This window comes from Talpa europaea, assembly GCF_964194135.1.
Source record: "Talpa europaea genome assembly, chromosome: 14".
Lineage (NCBI taxonomy): Eukaryota > Metazoa > Chordata > Mammalia > Eulipotyphla > Talpidae > Talpa > Talpa europaea.
Genome location: NC_140082.1, coordinates 16,771,338 through 16,798,190, shown reverse-complemented (window position 1 = coordinate 16,798,190; position 26,853 = coordinate 16,771,338). Strand labels below are relative to the sequence as shown.

The 26,853-nt window shown below is 54.4% G+C and overlaps 1 protein-coding gene across 3 annotated transcripts in view; it reads right to left on the bottom strand.

Moving 5' to 3' along the window:
* Positions 1 to 26,853, bottom strand: part of TTC28 (tetratricopeptide repeat domain 28) — a gene marked incomplete at its 3' end in the record, with an annotated part of 577,903 nt that overhangs the window by 14,265 nt on the left and 536,785 nt on the right. For all 3 annotated transcript variants that reach the window (XM_084254147.1, XM_084254149.1, XM_084254148.1), the window contains exons 13-15: positions 25,881 to 26,021; positions 12,093 to 12,237; positions 1,173 to 1,352 (exon numbers count right to left, since the gene is read on the bottom strand). In XM_084254147.1, the coding sequence (XP_084110273.1) occupies positions 1,173 to 1,352; positions 12,093 to 12,237; positions 25,881 to 26,021 (466 nt within the window). The remainder of the gene's footprint in view (positions 1 to 1,172; positions 1,353 to 12,092; positions 12,238 to 25,880; positions 26,022 to 26,853) is intronic.

Here is a 26,853-nt window from a genome sequence, read left to right as displayed (position 1 = left end):
GTTCTCAGAAGCATAAGGATGGCCCATGCTCTGGTCAGGGTTGGGTCTAGCTTGGCTCTAGTTCTCCCAGTAACCTCGTTCACGCTAATTTTCAACACCCTGTGACACAAGTGGACCTCTTACTAAGAACTTGCTGCAACAGGCTCTTGAAGATAATCAGGACTGGATGGTAGGAAGGTCCCTTCCTGTTTGTCAAGCCCCGGGAAGGTTGGAGTAGAAGGCAAGAATCTGGTGCTTCCTTCACTTCAAACTGATTCTGTCTCATCAACAAAAATAGTTAAAACAATTGTCCCAAACCCTGGAAGGCAGAAACTGACCCTGCTGAACCAGGCCAAGGTCCATGGGCAAGGGCAGCAGAGCAGGTCCTGTGGGTTCCTGAAGCAGCTGACACTTCCTCCTACATGGAGACCCATCTGACTGAGCCCTGCCTGGGGACTGGAGGGGCTCTGAGGGCAGCTGGCAGTTCGAAGACAGAACAATTAAGTGCAGCTGGGAATGCGCCAGTGCAGGCCAGGGCAGCGAGGTGGTCAGAAGAAAGCCAACTTGTCAGGTCTTGGAGGGCGTCTAGAGAAGGGCAAGAGGATTCAGGGCTGACTCAAAGATTCTCTGACTAGGTGGGAGGGGCTAGCACTAGCTGGGGGTGACAGGTGGCTCTGGAGCACCCTTCGTGCTTAGATATTTCTACCTTCGTGCTTAGATATTTCTTCCCATATAGATTCTTGTTCACTGAGATCCAGGTCCCCTACCTGTGCCCTGAAGGGGGGGCCTTACTTGCTTTCAATTTTTCCACTGACCTGTGGGACTCATTTCTATATGACACTATTCTTATTTGTCTGCCCTTCCACTGCGCAGCACTTGGTAAACTTGAGGGAGAGATGGGGTGGTGTTTAGCAGTGGGGTCATGCGTGACAGGTAACCAGCAACCTCCGGCCTAACCATAGTGCCTACGCGTAGCTCACAACCTTGATGTCACCCATCTTGACTTCCTGAGGTAGCAAAGAACTTCTGAGGGTCAGAAAAGCTGACCTACCTTTGGACAGGTGTACTCTAAAGTCATCCTACCCTGCTGCAAATACAGCATCAACATGTTGAAGGGACCTTAGTGACATAACCATAGAGAAATGCCTTGAGGCGCCTGAGAGCAAGGCCCCCCCATGAGCTGTGCAGCTTACCTTGGACTGCGGACTGAGAGAGCGAATGGAAGGGACGGCGATGAGGGCAAAGCGCTCATAGAGATATTCGTTAGAGGAGCTTCCCTTCAGGAGGGCGAAAGGGATGAGGTAGAGCTCCCCCTCGAGAACCAGGATCAGCTGCCGGTGCCGGCCAACCGGGCCACTGGAGTGCATTAGGCCCTGCAGAGCAAGCAGAGAGAGGCTGACATGGGGCCAATAGGACGGGCCAGTTGAGCAACAGGCTGAGATCAGCATAGGATGAGCCCACAGGCCCCAAAAGTCCACACAAGGAGCGCTGGAGGCGGATTGGAATGCTGCCCTTGAGAGCCTCGCCAAGCAGAGGCTTCCACCTGCCTTCACAGGCCCCAAGGAGAAGGTCAGAGGACAGTCTCTTGGAGTCAGCAGGGCAGGAGACTGGAGTCACCAGTCATGGATGCCCCACAAAGGTATGCCGCACAAAGCGGCTCTGGTCGCTTCACAGGCCGAAGCGGACCCATGTGTTTCTATAGGAGGCAGAGAATTAAGGCAAAGTATAGCGGTCTCAGAAAGAACTCTGCAAGACAGTGTTCCCGAAAGGACCAGGGCAGGGGATGCTGGACTGGCACAGGGACCCTAAGAGTGGTACAGGAATCACCACTCCAAAACTCGACCAGAGGAGAATGTGTTGTCCAGAGGCAAGAAAACCAAACCTGAGGGCAGAAGGTTCTGGAATTGGGATAAGAACCCCTCATGGGGATGGGTTCCAGATTGGAGGATCTTCTGTGACCTCCAGCCTGTGTGATCCTTCTCTGGGGAGAGAATGGCCCTTGGCCCCCAGTTCTGGTGGTGCTGTCTCCTCTCCCCCGGGATTGTCGGGGGATCTAACACTGATGTGACACCCACACTCCTGAAAGGCCTGGCGCAAGGACCTGAGGAGAGACACACGCAGATCCACAGCAGGCAAACCCCGCCTCGGTCCCGTTCTTTACGGAAGCATTTCTTCCAAAAGAATTGCAGGCAACTATTAATCGGAGATGCTCTGCAGGGGAGGGGGAGGGGGAGGGATCTAGCAGGGGAGGGAAGAGCACAAAGGATTGTGGTGACGGGTGGACTGGTGGTGGGAATTTTACGGGGACGATACCTGAGAGGAGAAAGCATACATTGCACAAAAGCAAGAATGATGTTATATATGTATATATGACCAAGGCCGTATGAATCTTGATAAAATAAGTAGGCAAGGATTATGGACACTGGATTAGACACAAGCTGGATGTGAATGAAGACAAGAAGCAGAAGTGGCTGGTCCATGAGAAGATGATGCCCTGAGCCACATGGCTGGCCCTAGCCGGCCAGACCCTAGCTGCCCGGACCCCAGCCGCCTGGACCCCAGCTGTCCAGAGCCCCCCAGGGACGAGGGCCCGGGTCTGACAGGCTGTGCTGTCCCTGCTGCCCACGGCTCTGGCCCAGCACTGCACCTCAGGGGTGGTTCTGGCTCTACAGGAGAGTCACAGTGGGGCTCCCCTCACCTCACCCCTGTCTACAGAAAGTGGCGCACCCTCCAGGGAGCAAATGTGTGCGCCTAATCCATCTGACGTTCTGCTGTGGGCGCTTGGCTGAGGGTGGCAGACGCTACTAAGCTAACCCAAAGTGACATGTGCCTGGCAGCATGTTCAGTCTGTTCAAACCCCCTGTGGCTTTTTTTTTTCCATTTTGAAATTCTTGCTGCATCTAAAGAAAGCAGAAATGAAAATTATTAGGCCAATTTGCTGCTTGTTTGTTTTAAGAGCTATTTTCCACGTAAGTTTAAAGAGCTGCTGTACAACCCAGCGAAGAAGAAGGGGGTGTCACTGCCATCTCAGTGCTGTCCAGAAGCCGTGGGTTAGCAAGGGGACTAGGGCGGGTCAGGCACAGCCCTGCCCCGTGCAGCTGCCGGTTCCTGGATCCGTTGTTCCTGCCACAGGCCACACTTGAAGCCCCTCCCTGGCCCACAGGTGGAGGTGGCCTTGAGAGCTCAAGGGCAGCGCTGCGCACTGTTGCAATGTGCCAAAGTGACTGCTGAGCTGGTGGTGCCCCAGCCTTGGGGACAGGTGGGCAGCTGTGGCATTGACCACCACTTGGTGCTCAGTGAAAGCCCAGCTGTCCAACATGCAGGCACAGCCCAGTCAGTCTTGTCAGGTGTCACCCCACAGGTCACGACTTCCCCGAGACACAGAGCAGTCCCAGACAAGTCCTGGACAACAGCACTTAGAGTTGTGATCGAAGGAGAGTTAGGAATTGTGAGGCAAGGTAAGAGGCGTGGCATTGAGGATAGACGCCATTTAGAGGAAACGGACCCTGGCGGTGCCTTTGTAGGGCCTTTGCTAACCCTGCCCACAGACCTCTGTATCTGGTCCCAAGCTTAAAGGTTGATGATCTCATGTCCTAAAAGATGGCGTGGGCACCTGCGACAAGTGATTCCCGCCTCTCCATGAGGGGCAGGCATCTCACGTGGCCCCTGCTGTCAGGAGTTACTGTCCTACACGGGGCCTCAGCTTCTCCATCAGCCACTGCAGTGTCCACCACAGCAAAGTCAAACAAGTTTAGGACTCAACCCTGCTTACAAGCTTACAATGCAGACTCAGGACTGTAAAATGTAAAAGGAAGCCACTGAGAGATTTAAATACAACACCATAGAAGCCTAAAATGTCAACCCCAGTTGCCACCCAGGGCATGACCTGGGTCCTTCCCCGGAGACAGCCTGGCACCTGAGTGCTGGGGAAGGCCCAGCCTGGGCAGACAAGCCCCAGGAAGATGGCGAGCAAAGCCTGCAAGGCCTCGGGAAGCACACTAGGACCTGAGCTCAAGCAGGAGAGTGTGGCTCACCGGCGGTGCGGGCCTGCCATGTGTCCTGGAGCTGAGGAGCCTCTGACAAAGCCCTCAGAGGCAGCCGGTACACAGGAGAGGGGGCTGTGCACAGTAATTCAGACAAGGAGGCACACGTCGAGAAGGGGACAAGGACTTGGTGAAGAAGAGTGACAGGAGATTGGAACTCTGGGCTTTGTATCCCAGTTCATCGGTCTGGGGCCTTTTGGCACAGGACCTGTGTCTGGTCCTGAGCCGGCACGTAGCCCAGGCCTGGGCAAGGGCCCCAGATGGGACTCCCATGTGAGCGGTTTGGAGGAGGGGGGCAGCAGTATGGGCTTGTGGGCAAACAGGTCTCACAGCAGACTGACAGTCCAGTGAAAAGGCAGAGGGCAAACTGAACATATTGGGAAGACGCCCTGGAAACTTGTCTTCTGAGGGATGTGTGCGCTGCCCTGACTGAAGGACTGGCTGTGCACCCAATGTGAACTTGAAAACAAAACAAAGTGATGTCTCTATCCACGTTATGTTGGATGGAAAAAGATGATTCCAGAAAATGCAACTGGGCGCCTCGGCACGTCAGTCTAGGAAGGGTATTTGCTGACTTCTCAAGGCCTGGGTCTGAAAGATGAAATGGCTCAATGTCAGTCCTACGTTGACAACTAGCAGAGCCCAACAAATTCCAGCAGAAAATGTGAATTTCTCACCCGTGAATTTTCTAGAAATGAATGTTTTGAAGTAGAACAAGACAGAGGCCAGATGTACTAAAATCTTTCTATTCCCCAGGAAGTTCCCCTTCACTCTTACCAATGGGCTGTGGCCTTGCCCACTGCGGTCAATCCAGGCATTAGCTACCCCGAGAGTTAACTGTTGTCCAGGGCCGGAAAGGGAGAGACCACACATACCACACTGTGAGCTACACTGCAGCTGACCACCAGCCAACCAGTAGTGGGCTGATGTGGCTAACGCCAGACTTTGCAGAGGAAGTTGGTCCTTTAATGGACACTGGCAGGTAGCCATAGGTGGCTGTTAGCAATTTATAGCCTCTCAGTTCAAGGGCCCAGCAACATCTGTTCTGCAACACAGCTGGATTCCTGCAGCCAAGTGAGCACGTGCTGAGCTGTCTCAAGGAGGGCACTGAGGGGCACTGCCAGGGGAAGGTATGTGTGAGAGGACATTCGGGGCACCCAGAAGATGGGCCCACACAGCCTGTGTGCTCTGCTGGCCTCCTGCCCTGCAGGCACCTGCATGCTCTCGCCACTAGTAGCTGATCACCTACTCTCCCACCTGCACTCAGAGGGTGACCCGTTGTTTGCCCAGCTGCTCGACCAGCTCTATCATCCAGTGGGCTGAACCACACTTTCTCCAGTGTTCAAAGCATCTTGGGTACACTCCCTCAGCCTGAGAGGATCATACATCTCATAGTTACTCCTTTACCAGAAACAAGTTATATTAACTGTCTCCTGATTAACCTGCTGTGTGGTTTCTCTCTCCTGACTAGACCCAGACATTCTACTCTAGCTGAGCCTGGAAGAATGGAAAGCCTTGTCCAGGGACCAGGAAGCAAAGGCGCATTTTGCGGAGAGAAGTTTGCCATGGATGTGGGGCCCACCGGCTGAGTTGGAAGCTCTCAGGGATGTGGAATGGCTGGACTGTGGGACACATGGTAAAGGTTGGGATGGGAGTGGTTCTGAGTTCATGGACAAGACACCACCTCCTTACACCTCTTCTTCCAAAGCCACAAGATAGGGCTCATGTCCACTACTTCAGAGGCCTGTGCAACAGGGTCTGTGTAGCAGCCCAAAGGGGCACCATGCCTGGCACATAGTGGACACTCACTACCTATTGGCACTGTTTTAGGTGCTTGAAATAAGTTGAACTCTGGCCCTAGTATTTATTATTCTTTTCTCCGGTACAACTCACGCTGTTTTCCTCTGGCATTTACAAACATTCATGAGGCTAAAACATGCCAATAGCCTGTCTAGCTCCAAATTTAACACAGAAACTAAGAGAAACCAATGTCACCATTGTAACCATCACAGCTATTCACTGAGAGTCTACAACACCTGACATCTACTATCCACTACCACACAGTTACCCTAAAGTCCAGAGCCAGCAGGTGAGCCAACTTCTGAGCCTGCAGGTCTCCCGGGAACTCCTGAATTCTGAATGGTGGTGACTTCTCTTTTGATTTTGGCCAGTGGATCTTCTGTAGATACATTCCATGGTGACCAGGTGTCCTGAGCTGTTCAGAAAATCCACTGTTGCACGTGCTCTGGCTTCTGACTCAAGAACTATGCACTCCATACACATCACCAGGGTTCAAAGGTTCAGCCTACACCCCCACAGTGCACTAGGAGGACATAAAGACCTTTCAGGATTTCACAGCATCACAAGCCAGAGGGATGGACAACCCTGATCACAGTGGGGGAGGGGGAAAAACGCTCCTAGGTCCATGAATTTTTGGTTAGATTAGATATGAAATGAAATGGACTCTACTGTCTACAAGGATTCCAGAGGCAGAGAACGATGGGGAATCCAGATACCTCAGAACCATATTCAGGATTTTTTCTGACTTATATTTTTGAGTGAATTGATCAAACAGGACTTTCTAAGGTAGAAGAACATTGTATGTGATGCTTCTGAGAAATCTTGGCATCAAGGATGACTGTACAGTTTTAGGAAATACCACATACTTGTTGGAAATGACTCAAACTGATGACTAAAATTTACCAATATTGTAACTGTTATATTCTCACTAAAATAGAACTGCAAAAATCCAACTCAGTCCTCTGTATTTTTTGGCCAACCGATGACCCACTCACTGGATTGCCTGAAGAACGGAAGGCTGGGAGAGGTGGGATTTGAGTGCTGGAGAGATAGAAACATTGGCCAGGAAGAGCCAGAGAGGCCTGCGTCCAAGGGGAGCCCCTCTCGGCTGACCTGGCAGGAGTGCCCCTGCTTACCCAGAATGCTGGGGGGAGGGTGAGTCAGCTGCTTGTTGAACATCAGCTAGAATGGACCCCAAAGGCGCTCACGCGACAGCAGTGACGCAGGTGAGTACACTGTTTAGGGTGCTTTCAGCACCGTCTGCAGTGGTAGAGACAATGTGTAAGTAATTGCCTTTACTTTGCCTTTTCCTAATCACTTGTAGACATACTTGCTGTCCTTGGGTGACACCTGTCCTCACTGGAATATTATCATACGATACCTCAATCAGAAATTGTCAGCCTGGCGGGAGGCTGGCACCCCAAGCATGCCCGTCCTAAAAGCCTCATCCTTGACTCCATACTCTGGAGTCTAGATCTGATCATTTCTATGGGCCAACGTTCCCTGGCTATCCCCAAGCCTCTAATCTATTCAGAAAACAGGTACCCGAATGATCTTATTTCCAGCTGCAATTGTTTTAGCATAAGCATTTAGTATAATAAGCAAGGAGCACTTTTACACAACACCAGGGGAGTCCTTCCCTCCCCGGTGCCCCCAACAGTAATTTAGGTCATGACGCCGCCAAAGCTTTCCTCTGGCTGAGCCCTTGACTGTGTCAGATGTTGTCTCATATTCTTACAGATGTCTCAGATGAATTCCCAGAGCGCCGGTGTTTAGCAAGGCAGTTTACCAACCTAACTCACATCGACAGCGAGTTTTAAGTAAGTTTCTGAGGTTCTAAAAGAGATAACCCCACTTAAAGAGGCAGCTTCACTAGTCAGAGCAGAAGTGGACAAGGAGTGCTTTTCTTTCTGAGATCTTTCACTTTGACTGCATGGCCTCGAACCTTGGTTTTTAGGACTGTAAGTCTAGGAAACAGGGCATTCAAACAGATGGAAATAATGACAAGGATGCCAGGGACTATCACTAGAATGAGTACAAACCTCAAAGATCTTGAAAGATCCCCAAATCTGAACCTTTAAAGATGATTTGACCAAATCCTGGGAACACCCTCCTCTGAAGCTGGCTCCTTGATTATGAGAGCTTCTGCCTTTGGATGAAGCCCTGTCTGTAAACGGGGGTCGCGGGGAGAGTGGGGGTAACCTGGGAACTGAGTAAATGAGTAGGGTCACCTCGAGCAGCCCTCGGGGGTCTTGCCGACATGTCTGCTGCGGGCCCTAGACCATGTCTTTGGTGCACGGCTGGCGTCCTTTTCACCACCAGCATCCTAGGGAGGCTCACTGTCCTTCACTCGAGTTTGGTTAAAAATGAATGCCACAGACACGAGGTCCTTTCCACACTGAACACTTGCGTCTTCTCTTTGGTGGCGTTTTCTCCTTTGGGTATCAGACAGGATTTGCCTTAATGTGTGCTGATGGCTCGTGTGCTGATGTAACTGGGTCCTCCTTAGAGATGACTGGACATGCCTGGCCCATCCTGACAGCAAAGGGCAGCGTGGCTTCAGGAAAGAGCCACGGCAGCGTTTCCCTTAAGCCAAATTAAATCAAATACTGTTGCCAGCCTCGGGTAAAACATTTTCTGTTCCACTTTTCATACCAACTGACCTAGTCTATCCGCCACAGGACTGCGGCTAAACAAAGGCAGTTGTTCAAAGAATTATCAGCCCCATGTGAAGAGGCTAATAGCTTTAGTCTTGAAGTGTCAGTGATTCATAAGCTTACGCTTTCAATTCTGATTTGTATTTTCACTGAGAATGTGGAGGGCTGGCAGCTGTCGGCGCCAGGCGCGGTGTCGTGTCGCCCTCTGGTGGCCGCGGAAGCAGGTGGGCGCTTGCTGCGGGAACAGGAGAGTGATGGGGCCTCCTCCACAGAGGCAGCCCGCTGAGGAGCCACGGGACCTCTCAAGCTCCGAGCAGCCCACCTGCTGGCTCTGGCTCTGGCCGGCCCGCCCTACCTTAGCGTGGGCTGTGGCCACCGCCCAGCTTCCCAGCTGCCTCTTCTGAGTTCAGGACAGTGGGAGCCCACCATATGTCAATAAACACTTTTTGAATAAATGCATAAAACTGGGCGGGGATGGAGGAGAATTCTGATTGGATTCTAATTTTGCAATTAGTATTTTTATTGGCACACAACAGATCATTTCAGTTAGCCAAGGAGAAGCTGTTGACCTGGCCATTTACTTAGAGGCCTTTGAAAAGTTTCATTGTGTGTCTCCTTGGAGCAACCAGACTCCTTCAATGTGTTCAAACACCTGAGTCACACACACAAAAAGAAACTTTTAAGTATCAGGAATAAGGATATCTTTTTGAACTAAATGCCTCCCTTCAAGATTAGACTGCACCCCTGAGGGCCTCCCCGGTGGCACAGCGGTTGAGCGCTGGGTTGCGAAGCTGCCTGCAGCCTCTGTAGCGCCGGTTCAATCCCCGGCTGCCGGGCGAGGGTCCCACATGGTGTGCAGACCTCTCCTGCCGCCCGCTGCTCCCCTCAGCAGTGTACTTCGGTCCTTCTGCCTGTTCTGCTTCCCGCTCTGGCTGTGGTGAATTCTCTCACCCTCCCGCGCTTCTGACTGTACCCAGTGCCTGTATAAATAAATAAAATCTTAAAAAAAAAAAAAAAAGATTAGGCTGCACCCCTGAAAGCAAGTGTGTTGGTGGGCGGGGACTGTCATATCTGCACATCTGACAGCTCCTGGCACCACGCTGGGTGAATGGCTGGGGCCACGGATTCAAAGCTCCTTGACAAGCCCAGCCCCTTCTGCTTGAAACTCCCCAGGCGGCACACACAGTGGCCACAGAAAATCCACCAGCTGATTTCTGTCTTGGGTCTTCTGCTTTCTATGCAAGATCAGATCAGAAAGCAAGTGCAGCTTGGGCCCACATGCTACTCCACAGACTTTACTGAGTGCCAACACGCCACCTGCTGGAAACTGGGATGAGTGTGAGGATGAGAAGTTGGGGTGGGCAGCAGGGGCTGGAGAGGCATGCAGAGCAGGGTGAAGTGTGGGTTACCGTGCAGGACATCTGGGCGCACACAGGACACAGCTGGGGGTGGCGGGGAATGAAGGGCTCCAGGGCAGTGGGGAGCACAGGGCAAGGAAGGATTCAAATGGAAAGGTCATTTTGGAACTGGGCCGAGGAGAGGAGCTTGCCAGCTCCAGACACCCCCTCAGCGTGCATGCTGGGCCCGGTGGAGGCTGATGGTCAGTCTTCATCTTTGCTTCTGCTTTCCCGCCCTCCCCACCATCTAATTCCACATCACAGCTCAAGTAATCTGGGGGCCTTCATGCAAAGTGACGGGCGGCCTAAGTGAAAGAATGGAGGGTGCAAACAGCCTTCCTAGGCGCTGGGATGGGTGGGGAGCACAGCTCAGGATGAGAGGAGAGGGCTGGGAGCGAGGCACCAAGATGGGGATGGTTGATGGCAGGAAAGAAAACTTGAAAAATCAGCCCAAGAAAATGGATGTGTACTTCTTCCCGGGGGCAGGGCACACAAACCAGGCCAGGCTATCACAGTACCCGATACTCATCCTCAGAAGGAAAGGACCGCTGAGGGCCTTCCAAGGAAGAAGACTGGGCTGGCCCAGGTACTGACCTGCCTGAGGCCTGGAGTGTAGAAGGCTCGCAGGTGGCGCCTACAACTTGGCTGGAGACAGAAACCTGCACCAGAGCCTCCGCGCCAGGCGCATGCCACTGCCCGTGTGCTTTTCACATCCACGAACCTCACCCCTGCTCTGACCGCACACATTTAGCAGCAGCATCATCATTTTCTAAGGAAGGCACAGGGACTCAAGGAGAGGAAGCAGCGTGGCCACAGCCACCCGCCAGCAAAGGGCAGTGCCAGACTGAGTCCAGCTCTGCCAGCTCCCAAAGGCTGTGCTCCCCACCACGCCAAGTCCACAGGACACCCGCACGTAGTGTAGTCGCCTGGCAAATAAGACACAAGCCAAGACGCAGCCTTGGAAGGCCAGCAGGAAGAGGCCCGGGCATTTCCTGGGGATGAAGGAATCCCGGTCCGTTGGCTGAAGTGGAAGCTGCTCAGGGGTCACTCTAACAAATCTCCTTCCTGGCTGCGGACAAGGAAGGGACGCTCAGGCCAGCAGAGGCAGCTCTGAGGGGCCATCAGTCACGGTCCTCCCCTGCTGAAAGAGGGTCTCCAGGTCCGCTGGAATTTCTAAAAGTCTGCTGTGTCCCTCCAGTTCCTGTGTTGAAGGGCTAACCCTTGCTACTAGACGGGGCCTTTGGGAGGGAAAAGGGTTTAGACGAGGCATGAGGACAGAGTCCCCACAGTGGGATTAGTGCCCTTAAAGGAACAGGAAGAGACCAGGGTTAGGCTGTTTTCTGCCACAGGGGGACACAGCCAGAAGGCGGCTGTCTGCAAGCCAGGGAGAGGGTGCGGACCAAGAAACTGCCTATACGGCACCCTGATCCGGAACTCCCCAAACACATGAGAATCACTGTCGTGTTAAAGTCGCCCAGTTCCTGGTATCTCGTCAGAGCAGCCGAGCTGAGCCGAGCTGATGCACAGTTGTGCACAAACACCATTTGGATTCACAAAGAACCTGAGTCCATCAGCATTTCCCAGCCGGAGAGAGTCACGCCTGAATTAGGAAATGACGTGTAAAGGCCCCGGCACAGAAACCTGTCAGGGCCACTTCCAACCTTCTAGAGGAATTACAAGTCAGGGGCATCTGACATTGGGCGCGTGATGGTCAGTGACGCCTGCCAATGGCAGAGGCAGCAGCAGAGTTCTCACCAGAAAGCACTACCCTCGAATGAGGGGCGGGAAGCGTTCCCAGCAGGTGCAGCACATCCCCTGTGCTGGTGTCTGCTCGGGGCGCACACTGCGTGGTTCCTACTGACAGCTGCTGAGCCCCCCAGAGCGTGATGAGCAGGCCAGGAAGGCAGCACCACTACGTTTTGTACCTGACGTAACAGACCAGATCTACCCAGCTTCTAAGGAGCAGAACTAGGACTTGAACTGTATCTGCTACCTTGAAACGCAAGAACTCACCATTACTCAGCAACCAACCAAGAATGCAGATCCACTTTGGTTTACAAATGCTGACTGAGAAGCTGGACAGAGAAGGCTCATATTCTGAAGACCCTCTGTTCTTTCAGGATCCCATTTCTGTAGCTGAGGGGTACACGTGGGCACTGAGTGGTAAATGATGTGTTCTGAGGCCAAGAAGCCTCGAGGCCCCAGAGGCAACTTACCCCTTCCATGGGCGCTATGAGCAGGTCGTACAGAGCACGGAGCGGGGGCCTGGCAAAGGAGCTCTGCCTCCTGGGAAGAGAGGAGGTCCCGTCCTTGATGGGCGACATGGTGTTGCTCACCAAGCTCGTCATGCTCTGGCAGCTCCTGGGGAAAGAAAGGCCAAGAGATTAGCCAGGGCACACGCAGGGCAGGCGGGGCCTTGGCCCTCACTCCGGAGGGCTCCAGCGACTGGAAAAGGCAGGTCGGAGGCGGCACGGCTGTGCCGAGCCTGGCCTCGCTCCTGGCCGGGCCCCCTTCGCCTCCCCTTCAGGTAATTTTCACAGAACAGTGAGCTCTGACAGAAACCGCAGGGTAAACCAGCTGCACACAACAGCTTACATTTCTATGGAGTTTTTCTGCATAATCAAATGTCCCAAAGTGCTGTTCACAGGATTTAATTACATCCTTATGCGGAGCCATTGTGTAGACAAACGTGAGGACCATTAGAATCAGCAGCAACCATCAAACTGACAGGAGGACAGTACCCCAAAGCCAATTAACCTACGGGGTGGGAGCCCCGACAAGCAAGTGCTATTGGTATTGGCCCTGACCTTGGCTCAGTTCAGCCACTGAACACTCAGCTGAGCCCCAGCATGGCACGAGGCCCTGAGGGCCCAGGGCACAGGGGTGCTGGAGTGGCTGACCAGGCGTCACCTACAGAGGGGTGGACTGCAGGAAGGCACCACGAGGCTTGGCTTTGCCCTTTCTGTCCCAGACTGCAGGCAAGGTTTTGCCAGCAGGGGTGGCAATTTCAACCCCGCGGGCCATACGTTGCACGCTATGAGGACATTTGATGGTTGACTGATACTGAGAAAATGTCTCCTGAGCACAGGCCACCTGCCAGGTGCTGTCATAAGCCCTGAGGACCAACCCAGGACAAATCACACAGGGGAGCGCAAGAGTGGCAGGCAGGAGAGGCGAGTCCATTTCCCACCAGCGACCAGGCCGCCCCCACGAGTCCTCCTGGAACACAGCCTGGCCAGAGCGGCTCAGCACGGCCTCTGGTGACATTCTCTGCTCAACTACTGGACAGGTGGGGGGGTCATTAACCTTGATTTAGAGTCTGTACATAGTTTTGGAGTTTCTTCTGTGCACTCAAGGGCCCATAAGTGCACGGCCCCGGTATACCTCTATACCTGGGGCAGCTCCTCGATTGTTAATTTAGAAAAAAGTAGAAGCCTCCTTTCCCTCCTGCACCAGGCCAGGATCCACGAGCACCAGAAGAAATGATTTGAAAACTATGTCTGTGTTTTCCAGGTATGGCTTCTGCCCCTGGCATCCCCACCCTTTGGGGAGCTTGCAGCAATGTCCCACTTAATCTAAATTCTAAGGTCATGTCAAAGCAAACTGGACACCCTCAGCTCCCCACCCTGATGCCTGCAGAAGAGTGAGCGGAGCCCGAGAGCCTGCTCACTCGGAAAACACGCACAGGGACTGAGGCCCGGCATGTCTTTACCATCAGTCAGTAAAGCACAGACAACCCTCAGCCCTCAGAGGCTCACTCCATTCCACGGACCACACCGCAAAGAGCACTGCTCCCCCGGAGGAACAGCAGGCTGCGCGCCAGAGGAGACGCCCAGGCGTGGCGCCGTGCCCGCCCTCACTGAGTGTGCCCACACTCAGGCCTGTGTGTGCCCGCATCTCAGCAGATGGGACAATGCTGTGGCCACAGAACCTAACGATGACTGCTGGGGTGTTCCACAAGCCCCAAGGCTCTGACCTAAGAAAGCCCCTACTGGTGAAAGGGACCCCAGCTCTAGAGCACCCCCAGGCACCTTGACGGACGGCGGGCTACCAGCCCCAGCCGAAGATGTCCGACTGACCTCTCAACTGAAGCTGGCCAGGGGTCGGGGGGGTGGGGTGCCTTGTGATCTCGGCTGCTCTGCAAGACCAGCCCTGGGGACAAGCAGGAACGTCCTCAAAAAGGATGTTGCTCTGGTCATCCCAAGGAAGGACTTGCCGAGGCGGGAGCGTCCTGTTCAGCAGGCCCGGCTGTTTAAAAAGACGGTACCATCTCCCCGCCAGGCCCTCATCTTCTCCCCGGGTCAGACCCCAGCCCACCTGACTCACTTTCCTTCTCTGTCCACACATCCCCACGCGCACGGCGCCAGGCAGCCCAGGCTGTGCTCCTGTCCACACCTCCCGAGGCTGTCCCTCGGAGTGGCCTTCTGCTCCTCGTCTGCAGTCAGGCTGCCTCACACCCCCGTCAGATGGTGAGCACTCCCTTGGCTGCGCCTGGCCGGCAGAGTCAGAGGCTTGTGCTCAGTGCCCCTTGACCTTTCCTGGTGCCACGCCCTTTCCCCACGGCCTGGCCCTCGGTGAAGCATCTGTCTGGCACATCGTGGGCAGCCACACGTGTGGACCGGTTCCTGGTGCTGGGGCCTTTGAATTTTTCTGGCATTTCATGGGTTCAATTAAAAAAAACCAAAAAAACCAAAAACAACCTGGAACCATAATTTGAGACCAAAGTATATCCATTTAAGACTTTTCTTATCCTGGGCAAGAAGCATTGGTTGCAAGTCTCCCCCCAAGCCCGAGGCAGCAGCATTCCCTGGCATGTCTCACAGGCCTCTTCTCCAGCAGCGCGGCAGGTGGGAGCAACCAGCCACTTTCCCCACGCTGGCAGCCCCCTTATCTCACTCTGCCTCAGCAGGAGCAGCAGCAGCAGCAGCAAGTGGCTGGTCCCTACTGGAGAACTGTCCCCGGAAGGACAAGCCCAAGAACAGAGAATTGGAGGGTGTGAAACCAAGACCAAGAGTGACTGAGGTCCCGTGGGTCTCAAAAGCCCTTTGAGGGGCAGGCGGGGGGGGGGGGGTCTTGGGCTGGGACGCTCCTGGCCGCAGTGAATGGTGGGCCAGCAGTGTTCTTCCCTCCACCATCATGAGCGACCACCACAGCCTCGTGCAGATTGTAGTCAACGAGCTCCCCTTGATGTGTTTCTTCTGTTTTTACTACATCTCCTGTCACCTACTCTAGCTCTTTTATTGGCGTAGATTTGCCTTGCCATCTGTATACAGACATGTTCAGTAATTCAAAACGCCAAGCAGTCAGCTCCTTAGTCACAAGTCTGGGAACGTTTACGGATGACGCAGTGAGCCGCCAGTCTGCCTCTGTCACTCACTGGCTGTGTGGCTCTGGCAAGGCACATCCCATTTTTACTCTCTTTTCCTTGTAAAATGAAGGGGTTGGACTCAAGTCCTTGTTGGCCTCTTCTAGTTCTAAAATGTGAAGTTTCCTTGGCCTCCCTGGTGGCGTAGGGGTTAAGTCTCAGCACTATCACCCTGATAGCCTGAGCTCTCTCCCCGGCCAGGGAGCTACCCACCTGGTGCAGCAGACCTCTCCTGCCGCCCGCTGCTCCCCTCAGCAGTGTACTTCAGTCAGTCTGCCTGTTCTGTTCCCCACTCTGTCTCTGGTGAATCCTCTCACCCCCCGCACCTCTGGCCTGCATCCCAATTCTATGCAAAAAAAATAAATAAATAAATAAAAAGTGAAGTTTCCTTAATCTAGGAAGCATTCTAACTTGCAGTGGCTCTGTCTGCCTCTCTGCTGATCCCTGGGACACAGCCACACATTTCAAAGCTCCACTACCCTCCCTGCATTGGCCACGGTGAGTCACTCAAGTGCCATAACCTGCCTGAGAAGGCTGGCCCTGCTGATGCAGGCCCAGGATCGCTTAGCTACAGCTGAGTGGCAGCGGCCCCTGGGCTGTGAGCCCCAGCCAGCAGGGCTGTCAGTTGCACATCGGGGTGAGGGCTTCTTGGCCCCTCATTGAAGCACACCCACCGCCTCCTGGCACCATCACAAAAGGCCTGTGCATCCAGTCACACTGGAAGAAAGCCCTCATTAGGGCACTGCTTCCATTTCTGTCAGGCCTTTCAGCCTGACTGACTTCGCTCTACCTCAGCTCTCTGGTCTCTGAGATGAGGGGACAGAGCTCTCCACTTCTCAGGATGGGTCCCGGGTCCTGTGATATGGGGGGGCTTGTGAGCTGTGCTAGCCCCTTAGGCCCTTGATGGGCTCGCCACATCCACAGTACTCTCTCAGGTCTGGGGGGTGGGGGGTGCACCTCCCTCGCTGGTGAGGAACCAAAATTCGCGGACAGCAAGAGATCTGTAGACGCAGCCACGAGGCAGGGCCAGGGCTCCCACAGGCAGAGGAGGGCTTTTCACTGTGCCCTATCAGCCCCAGACATAGAGCAGCCAGGCAGCTAGCACTTACCCCCGACCTCTGACCTCTGACCTCCCCGCTTCAGTAGCGGCTGAGCTGACAGGAGGCAGCCTCTCCTCTCCGGGCTGTTCTGCTTCTGGCAGCCTGGCAGGCGGGAAGAGGCCGGTCCTGGGACGCAGGGCGGCGCCAGCACGCGGCCGGCAGGTGGCAGCAGCGCGCTTCCCGCCGGGCCCTGCTTTTCCTGCGGGGACCCCCGGGGCTAATTGACAGCCTGGCTCAGCAGAGAGGATCCTCTTACACCACACTGTCGTTATTAGCTCATTCCTCCGATGATGCTTATTAATGTACTTCTGGAGAAATGCTCATTCTCCCCGCTGCTCAGCGCTCTGTGTGGCGCTGGGAACCGGGAAGGGCCAGGCTGGCGGGGGCGCGGGAGGCCGCGGGCGGGCGCGCACAGGCGGAGCTGCAGACCGCGTGGCCGCGGCGCCACCGACGGCGGAGGACGACAAGCACCCGGCGGCCTGGGCAGTCCTCGCTGCTCATGAATCCCCCTTCGCGGGTGAAGAGATGTGCTGCCCACGCGGGGGGCTCTACTACTGGGAAGGCCTGAGAAAGGCCCCGTGCGCTCGGCGCCCCACACTGCAGATCCAGCCCTGCACTGCAGCCCCATGGTGGGGGGTGGGGGGTTTACCTGCCGGATGCAGGTGTGAATAAGCCCAGGTGAGGGGAGGCAGGGACCACCTGGGGGTGTGAACGGGGATGACTGTCCAAACTGCAGCACTCTGTGGGCACCAATCTCGTTGCCCTGGTTTCCTGTCAAGGCACCGATGAGAGAGCGAGTTCCCTGCGCAGACAGCGCCCCACCCCAACACTTTTTTTTTTCAGCCTTTCACATTCCAAGATGGCACATTAAATGAACCAACTCTGCTTGAGCTAAATAAGCCCGATGCAGGCAGCTCGATGGGAGCAGCCCCTCAGGCTAGTGCCCTGAGTTCTGCAGGGCAGGCTCTTACCTCAGTCCACTTGGTTTTCAAGGGAGTATTTCTCCACAAGTCGGGGCTTAAAGAACCAGACCTCCTCCACATGGTAGTGTCTGGGTGGGGTGAGCAGGTAGAAATAAGGGAGCAAGGGCTAGGCTCTCCTCAGACAAGGCTAAGGAAGGGCTCCCACTCAAGCCTGCAGACCCCAGGGATGGCCAGAGGCCACCTAGCCCTGAGATTCTGTCCCACAACCTTTGCAGCATGAAGGGAGGAACCAGCCACCTTGGGGCAGTCCTGAAGAACAGCGAGGGCTTGGTACAAAAAAGCTGGGTGTGGCTTTCCCCTAGATGCACTGGACCCAGAGGCAGGCAGCCCCACGAAGGGCAGACTCTGGTAAACTGTCCCCGAGACTCCATGGTCACGGGGTGGGGTGGGGGGGCCGAAGACGTCCCTGCAGAGCGCAGGGAACAGCGGGGAAGAGACCCATTTCATGAAAACCAACAGCGCAACCTGACTGGGGGTAAAACTAGCCTTGCCAGGGCTTACACTTCAACATGCTAAAGAAAATGTTGGGGCCTCCCCTCACGCCATGGGTGCTCCCTGAGCCCTCCAGGGCGGCTGGGCCAGGATGACTGCAGAGAGACGGTAGTGCATGGGGAGATGTGGCCCTGGTCCTCCTGGAGTTCACAATCTTGAGTATCAAGCAAGAGCTGAGAGCCACGGCGTGTGCACGTGCATGTGTGCCTATGTGTGCGTGCGCAGTGGTCTCAGAGCTGGCACGTAGGCCAGTTCCCTGGAGTGTCTCCTCTTTTCCCACCTCCTTCCTCCTACGGCTTTCAGGTCCTTGCAGACTAACTGGAAACAGGGATGGAGTGAGCTGAGCCAGAACAGTTGCTGCGGGACACATCCAGCTCATCCTCCATATCAGACTACTGGAGGGGAGGTCAAAGGAGGGAACTAATCAATATGGGGCACCTTCTGGGGCATACCAGAGCTGGGCTGTGATGTGTGTAGTCATGGAGTTCTCACCGCAGACCAGGTCTCACCTCACACCTGCAGGTCCTGTTGTTCCAGATGAGTACACCAGACACTAGATTAAGCATATCACCTAAGGCCCTGGCGTCAGGCACCGTGCCCCACAGGCAGTCAGGCAGCAGGAAGACTGCATGCTGGGGGGGGCCTCTGTTCTCTGGGCAGCCCGAGACCAAGTGATGCCATAGCTACAGGCCCTGAACCCTCATGGGGAAGGGGTCTTCCCCACCCACCTTCCAGGAGGACCACAGCACAGAGCTCCAGTTTCAGGGGTTGTGTGCAAGCAAGACCTCGCCCTCAGGTTAGGATCGTGCAGGGGAGGAGGAAGGAGGCTGCGTGTGCCATGATGGGGTGCCCATTCTAGGTGTGGCTGCCTTGGCTCGGCCACTCTCACCTCCTTTGCTCAGTCACAAGCGCCTCCCCTTCCCAGGCTGGGAGGCTTCCTGTCTGTGTTCACAGTGGTGAGGGCTGCCTGGCTTAGGCTCCTGCCTCTGCTCCTTAAGGGCCCGGCGAGCCCCTTACCTCTCTCAAGGGGGCCTCCTGCCTCATAGGCCAGGACTGCTCTTGGGAGTGTGCTTGGCAGATGTGGAGGAGAGCTTCTGCCCTGTTGGGATCTGCTGTTTGCAAACCACTTGATTCCTTTCTCTCCAGCCTCAACCCAGCCAGAATATTCCAAAATTCCCTCTGAGACCCTAAACTCTGAACTCTTTTGAGGGATGGGAGCTGACCCTGAACAACACTGGGTTTTCAGGTACCAATGGAAATATTAATTTGCAAATCTATTATATTCAAATAGCCAGAGATGCCCCCGATCTAATTACAATAAAGGATTCGGAGACCATTCAGTGCCTCTCCACCATGAACATCCTCACATGAAGGGCTGACTCTTCTGGGAAATGAATGCTGTCAAGGGCTGCATTTTAAATACTTATTCAATAAGCTGTCGGCACTTTCTGCCTGTTCACCGCCTTAATTACCACGTGTCTGGCTCACTGGGCCAGGCTCCCTCCTACGGAGCAGAGCCGGAGGCTGGGCAGGCTGAGGCCCGAACCTCTGCTCTTTCAGGGTGACGCGGGCTCCTCTCAAGCCTGGGGTCAAGTCTGGGGCTGCATGTGGCTCTTTCCCCTGGTTCTTGGGATCCATCTTCAGAGTGTCTGGGTTTGTGGCTCAAGGCCTACATCAAAGGTGGAGGCACAGGCCTACACAGAGCGAGCAGGGGCCTGCCCTCCCATAGGAGCCACAGCCTCTGCCCTTCAGGGCTCTCAGCCATAGCCAGGTGTGCTCAGCTGTAATGAGCATGTGGCTCCCTGTACAAGCCTAGAGATGATCACCTTGGGACCTGATGCCCAGGACAGCCTGGCATAGCCTTGCTTTACTTGCTGACCCCATGATGCAGGGGTCAGAAGATAGCCCAAGCTGGGCAGTCAGTGGGGGATGGGCTTATTTTTTGCCCAGGGATGGAGAGAAGAAATTACCATGGCAGCAACTTGCGCAACAGCTGCTGTCTATCCAGCACTACAGAAAAACGCCTTTCCAAAGGACCACACACCATAGGCAATTTGTGTGTCCAAGCCTCTTCCAACCCCTGACCTCCTCACCCCAGTGGGTTCTCACTACCTGGCTAATAAAGAATCTCCAGAGCTGTATTTGTCGTGGTTGTCCAAAGATAGTGCACTGGCCCAGTTCAGAGTTCAGTCGTGGACTTCCTGGCACTGTAGGAGTTCAAGCAAACATGGGGTGATCGTGTGGCAGGGGTATTGGGTGAGTGGGAGTCTGAGGGGCTAAAGCAGAAGCTTTGGGTCTGGCAGACCTCGACCCTAATGCCAGTTCTGTCATTGGCTGTGTGACCCTGGCAACTAATTTAACCTCTATGAGCCTCATGTCCTTATCTTTGAAAAGAGTCATAACCCCATTGGCTAAGACAGTCCACATGACGAGCCTGGCACAGCACTGGGCTCTTGGTGAGTGAGCAACAGTCACCCCTGTCATCACGTCACTGTGGTTCATGTCTGCCTCTTCCCCTTCCTCTCCTCCTCCCCTCCCTTTCTTTCTTCCACAAACAAGCAACTATGCACCCCGACTTACACAGGCACCCTGCGTAAACCTTGAGGGGTACAGAGAGAAATGAGATTCAGCCTGGCCTTGGTTGAGGGGGCCTGGATGATGCATAATGAAAATGTGCTTAGTTTTCAGAAAAGGAGAAAACTATTCCAGTGAGGGCAACTATTCCAGACGGGTTCATGAAAGAGGCTATTTGGGAGGACGCCTCGGGGCAAGTCCTCTTGGCCATGTGCCCATGCCCTGAGGTATAAAGGCAGATTCAGGGTCTGTTCAGGTTCAGACGGGGTGGAGTGGGTGGGGGGAGTAGAGAGCGGGGGTGGAGGGCGCAAGAGGAATGACCAGCAGGACTGCACAGGATCCGAACACAAGCTCTGCTGCTTCCGCTTGCAGCCGCTGGGAGCCCCAGGGCCCGTGAGAGATCAGAACCAGGACAAGCACCTGCCAGCAGGTGGGTGGTAACGGACAGTAGCAGACGGCAGGAGTTCCACGAGGGGAGGGGCTGAGCCCAAATCTACACCACCCATTGGGAGACTCCCGCAATGACCTCCCTGAGCATCAGCGGCCCTTCTAGCTCGCTCCTAGGGTAACATTAGGTGGTGATTTCTGGGGGGGGGGGGGGGGGAGTGCTCAAGAAATGGTCACGGCAATGGAAGGAGAGAGGAGACCAGATATGTTACAAGGTTGACCCGAGGGTCTCAGTGGCAAACTGCATTTGGAGTGCGAGGTCACTGGGGTTGGGGGTACCATGAGGGCCAAAGGGATGCAGAAGGCACAGCTTGAGACAAAAAAGCACCTCCCAGACTTCACCTTGCACAGGAAGCAGCCAGGAACTTGGTTCAAACACAGATCAAATGGGTAGGTCTGGGCCTGGGCTGCAAGTTGGGTTGATGATCTCTGTGTGGGCCGCTAGCAGCTCAGAGGCCACCCGTGCCATCTCCAGCAGTGCTAACGGCATGTGTTCTCTGTGTAAACATCCTCCCTTTCTTTTTTTCCCTTTATTTTTGTTTTTTTAATCCATTTATTTTTCATATGTTCTGGTAGCATCTGTATGTTTTGGTAAATTGTATTAAATAAATTCTGGAACAAGAAAGTGAAATATAAACAAGGGATAAGGGAAACATTATTCATAAATTAAATTGTGCCTTAAAATACATTGGCAAGCTTGATACTTAGAAGCAACCTGTGGGGAATCCTCTGCCTCATGAACAAACTTGTCGCTATCCAATGGGCTTGATTTGGGTATTTCTGACTTCACACCTGCACCTCATTTGCATTTGCACTGCCTGGAGAGGCGCACAGACAGTGAGCACCCGAGCCAGCACACAGGGGGCTGGCGGGCCCCTCGAGGCGGTGCCCCCTGAGGGGGCAGCTGGCTGCTCCTCTGACAGATCACGCCAGAACAGAGGCTCCAGCCTGAAGCCTGGACACCACAGGCAGCTTTGGAACAGCTGTTGGCAGGGAAAGTCTGCGCGAAATCACCACCATGAGGGGGTGAGCGATGGGGCGGCTGGCCCAGGTCAGAGTAGAGAGACCCTGCAGTCCTCTTGTCGGGGACAGCAGGAAAGTAGGACAGAGTCCTGCTCTGGAGGCACCTGGCCACCAGCAAAGAGTAGAGGATGGGCCAACAGGACGCCAGCCAGAAGCTGAGTGTGGAAGCTTGGGCTCAAAGCTGGGGCTGCCGCCTTAGCTGATGACCCAATAGGGTCATCACTCTGCATTTGTTGAGTCTCTCGGATGGGACTGGGACGAGCAGAGAGAGGTGATGAGGGGAGGAAGCATGGAGCTGTATGTCTGTATCAGGTTGCAGGGGGAGATCGGATTTGAAAAGTGAATGATTCACCCCACTAAGGGGTGCCACAGAACCTCAGACACAGTAGGGGGGGGAGACAGCAGCTGCTGACAACACAGCAGGCTCTACACACTCGTCATCACACTTATTAGAGCCTCATAACTCTATCGGGGGGGGGGCGTTTTTACTCCCACTTTCCAGATGAAAAATAAATGGCTCAAGGTCACTCACTAATGCAAAGTAGAGACAGGCAGGTTTCAAGTCTGCCTGACCCCGAAGCCCATGGTTCCTCCGCCCGCCTTGTGCCTCACCACAGGACAAAGCCTAGACCCAGGAATGTAGGGGTAGATGGAACCCTTGTCCCTATAGGCCCCCGTCTACAATCTACTCACAGCTGCAGGTTGGAGCCGAAGTGACACGTGTTTATAAAGAACCACAGGCACACGTCCCCGCAGCCGCACACGTCCCTGCAGCCGCACACGTCCCCGCAGCCGCACAAGTGGCAAGAACTCGGAGCATGACACAGGCTTGCCCGGTTTCCAGCCCACTGACTAGACAGACCCTGTGGGGACACTTCTTGCTTTCCAGTCACTGCTCTCCCCACACCTTTAGACATTCAACTTCCCATGCAGTGCACACCGTGGCCCTCCCATCTCCACTGCAGGGCAGGTGTCTTTGCTCAGGGTTTGGAGGGCAGGGTGGGCTCGAGGAGCATGACTCGCTCCCTACTGCCAGCGTGGCAGGCAGGAAGCAGGCAGGGAAAGGCAGACACCCGATACCCTCTTCATGGTTCCCTGGCTCCTGAGAGCCACTGTAGCATTCCCAGACACAGGGATCCTGGGGCCTTGAGGGTTACAGAGAAATCCACCCTGATCTGATCGGGGATGAGGGCACAGCCTGGTGCTGGCTGCACACCCCGTAACTCTGGTTGTGAGTGCTCTGCCCAGCAGGCAGCCTCCTGGATGGGGATTCAGCAAGTGACTGAGCCGTGCAGCCTACGCACCAAGAAAGGCACACGAGTGGGCCGCGCCAGATGCGGGCAGCGGACATCCCCGCGGGCCGCTCTCGCCTGCCATCCCCTCTTTTGTCTCTTCTCTCCAGGCCCACAGTCAGTAAAGGCTGGCCCGGGGATGGTGGCATCTCTCCCCTCGTTCTCAGGTCCCCAGGTCTTTGTGAGTGATTCTATTGGTCTCACTTGCTGGCCCCTCCACTCTGTCTCCCCTTAGGGGCAGATGGGGGATGGCAGGCTAAGGTGCTGGCTGGAGTCACAGGGAGGTAAGGGGGCCACTGTGGCATTTCTCTTGAGAATGGGGACACTTAACACTTCTTCGGCCTTTGTTTCATTTCTTGCCACTAATCTCTAAGCAACCGGAAAGTCCCTCTCCACACCAGTCACTCATACAAACCATAATGTGGAAAAATTCTGACAACAGAAGTCAGAACATTTCTCTGGAATATGGGTCCTAATTGGTCCTGGATGGACACACCTCTCGTGCCAAGGCATGGCCCTGGAATCAGGTGCCCCTGAAAGCCTGTCCCAGCTCCCTCCTCTCTTTATAATAAACGTGACCTACTGATTGCTACCAGGTTCAGGCACACAAACCCCACACAGTACATTCACACATGCACCCCATACACATTCACCACACACACACACACACACACACACTATCTGTGTATTCACACATACATCCACACACTAAGACACCCCCTTCAGTCCTCACATAACTCCCCAAGCCTGAACTTGACATGCAAATGTGTTTTCTGTCAAAGTGCACAGGCAAGAAGAAAAACGTGGTTACAAAGACCCCAAAAGCAAAGGCAGAGCAAAGATTAGTTCCTGGAGTGGCCACAGAGAAAACTCTAAGGCCAAGTTCCACTTGACTTGCATTAGCTGCAACAGCCTCATTGCCAACCAGTCCCCCACATCACCCTAGAACCGCAGGGCCAAGGAACGGGTGAATCGTGTCGCTGGAGGGCCCCACAGAGGGGAGCTGGCTGCTCCTGCGTACACCAGGCCCACACGCATGGCTGCCTCCTCTTCACCAGGGGACCAGCCCTCTGCAAGCCCTAGCCCACAGGAGGAATCTGCGGAAAAAGTCACTGAGCCATTCCTGTCAGTGACAAGGCGGCACCCTTCTAGCCCAGGTCCCAGCCGTGTGTGACTTGATACCTTTCTTTATGTGGTGCCTGAGGTCCTGGGAGTGGGGTCCTGACCTGGTGCACCTGTCTACAGGGAGGTCCTGGCCACCTGATCATCTGCCCTTGGCATTCTCTCGCATGCAGGACATGAGGTGGAACAGAAGAGGAAGGGCCGGTGAGGCCACAACCCAAGAAGACCAATACCAGCAGGCCGCAATGGTCCATACAATTTCCATCCCCTCCAAAGTTCACCCACCCATGCTATCTTAATTAAATTCAGTACTATCCTACCCCTTTATTCAAACAGCAGAAAGTCACTACGAATTGGTACCTCCTAAGTAGTAGGAAGCCTGATATTATTGTTGTTTAATTCCCACATTAAAGGAATCCTGCAAGGTGGTAAGTTTGTCCCCATTTCCACGATGAGGAAACAGAGCTGGCAGTGTGAAATCAACCTCCCAAAGCGTCACAAAAGGTGGCAAGGCCAGAACCTGTGCCCTGAGCTCTGAGTCTGCAATGGTGAATCATCATCACCCACCATCCCACCCTTGCTCCTGTCCCTATGTGAAACTGAAAGCCAGGAGGGACACCTGTGAAGGGGTGAGGCAGATGAATGAATGTGAGGGTGAATCAGCTTTGGCCGCCTTTCAACCAACCTGCCCTTGGCTCCTGTCCCATTCAGCTCACCCCTGGGAAAGTAAACACGTTTGTCACCCTGACAGCACAATAATGAGAGGAAACCAGGGCCCAGAGTAGGACAGACGGGCACACAATGCCCCATCCAGTAGGGCTGCCTGGCAGAGGCTGTATCCACCCAGAACACAGCCACTTTCCTTCTGTGTTCCAGGCTTCACCTGCTGCCCTTTAAAGTCAGGCCCTCAGGTTATGGCAGGGACCTGAGAGAATACAGGATGTCTTTCTGGAAAGACCTGTCCAAGGGTGATTCCCAGGTTATTGCCAGGAAACCAATGACAGCGGGACAGGTGTCCCTCCATCCCAATAGCCTGGTCCTTTTTAACTGGATGTGGCTTAGCTGCCATCTTGAGAAAAACAGGCAGGGCTGGGCTAGTTAGCAATTTCACCTTCAGCTTACCTTAAAGCCACTGAAGTCTTTTTAGTGAAGTAATAGAGAGATCAGGTTCCAGAGCAGAAGGGTGTACCTGTGTCCATCAGCTCTTCCTCTAGCAATGCTGTGTCCCACACTCCCTGAGCCCCCTCAGTCTCAGGCCAGCATTGTCAATACAGGTACATGGTCCACGACTTACCAGCAAAGAGGGCATTGCTCTGCCCGCCTTCTGCCTGGCACTCAGGAGATCAACTCTGAGGCCAGCCCTCCCCTGTATCTCCCATCACAACCAAATGCAGATCATCACATCGTCTGTCACTTGACCAGGAAGTGTTGCTGCAATGCCAAGGCCTGTGGTGAGCATGGGACTGTGGTGGTGTCATGCTCACCTCTGCAAACACAGACATGGGCCAGAAGCCCGGGCAGCAGGTAGGAGCATCAGCCAGAAACTCGCTGTCTGTGCCAAGATGCCCTGCCGGCATTGGGCACGTGAGGCAGAGTCCGCACTCACCTGTTAAAGAGGTTATTGCGGCGAACCATTCGCAGAAAGCCAGTGGGGTCAGTTACTGAGTTCAGCTTATTGTTCATCTCTTCAAACTGCTGATCCATGAGGTCTCCGGCTTCGCTCTCTGTCTCACTGCTGGCACAGGCTCTGCAGAGAAATTGCAAAGAAAGTCAATCAGAGAAAGTGCAGAGTTATGGATGTCAGTGTCAAGGTCCCATGTTCTTCCATGGCCCAATGGACTCCTGGCAAAGTACCTCCTTTAGGTGGTGTCACCCTGTACCTTCCTTGGGTTCCCTGTGGCCCTCTTTTGACCAGTGTTTCTCAAGCTGCACCCTGGTTGGCGGTTTCTGGTTGTCACCCTACTCAGCTGTGAAGGGAGCTGTGCCTGGCCACCGTATCACACTCCCTGCATCTAGGATATGCCCAGCAGGCATTAGGTGCTCAACAACAGTGTGTTGAAGGAACCGTTGCTGTGTCTGGTGAGCTGGCTCAGGTGAGAAGCTGTGTGCAATCCCCCCAGCACGAGCTCCATTCCATGGCATTCCAGAAACAGTAACTAAGCAACTACCATGTGCCAGGCACCATGCTAGGCTTGGAGGCACTCAGCCTAAAAGGGCATTTTCCAAATGAGAAGACAGACACACACAAGTGGACACAATGCCAGGCAGAGCGGGCTCTGTTGAAACATAGGCTTAAGAAATGTTGCTAATTAAAGTCCATTTTCTAAGTTCTGCATGAGCATGTTACATTTTTTCAATTAATAAATTCATGTTTCCCCTATGACAGCCTGTAACAGAACAATTCACAGTGTTAAATAAACAGAAATTCCCAGGAGTGCCTTCATTCATCAGCATCATTGAAATGACAAAAAGCTTCCTAAAGGTAAAGGCTGTGACTGTGGCCCAGTGAGACCAAGACAGGCTCCAAAGGACCGCCGCCCCCCTGCAGTCCTCCTGCCAGACCTCACCACACCTCCCCA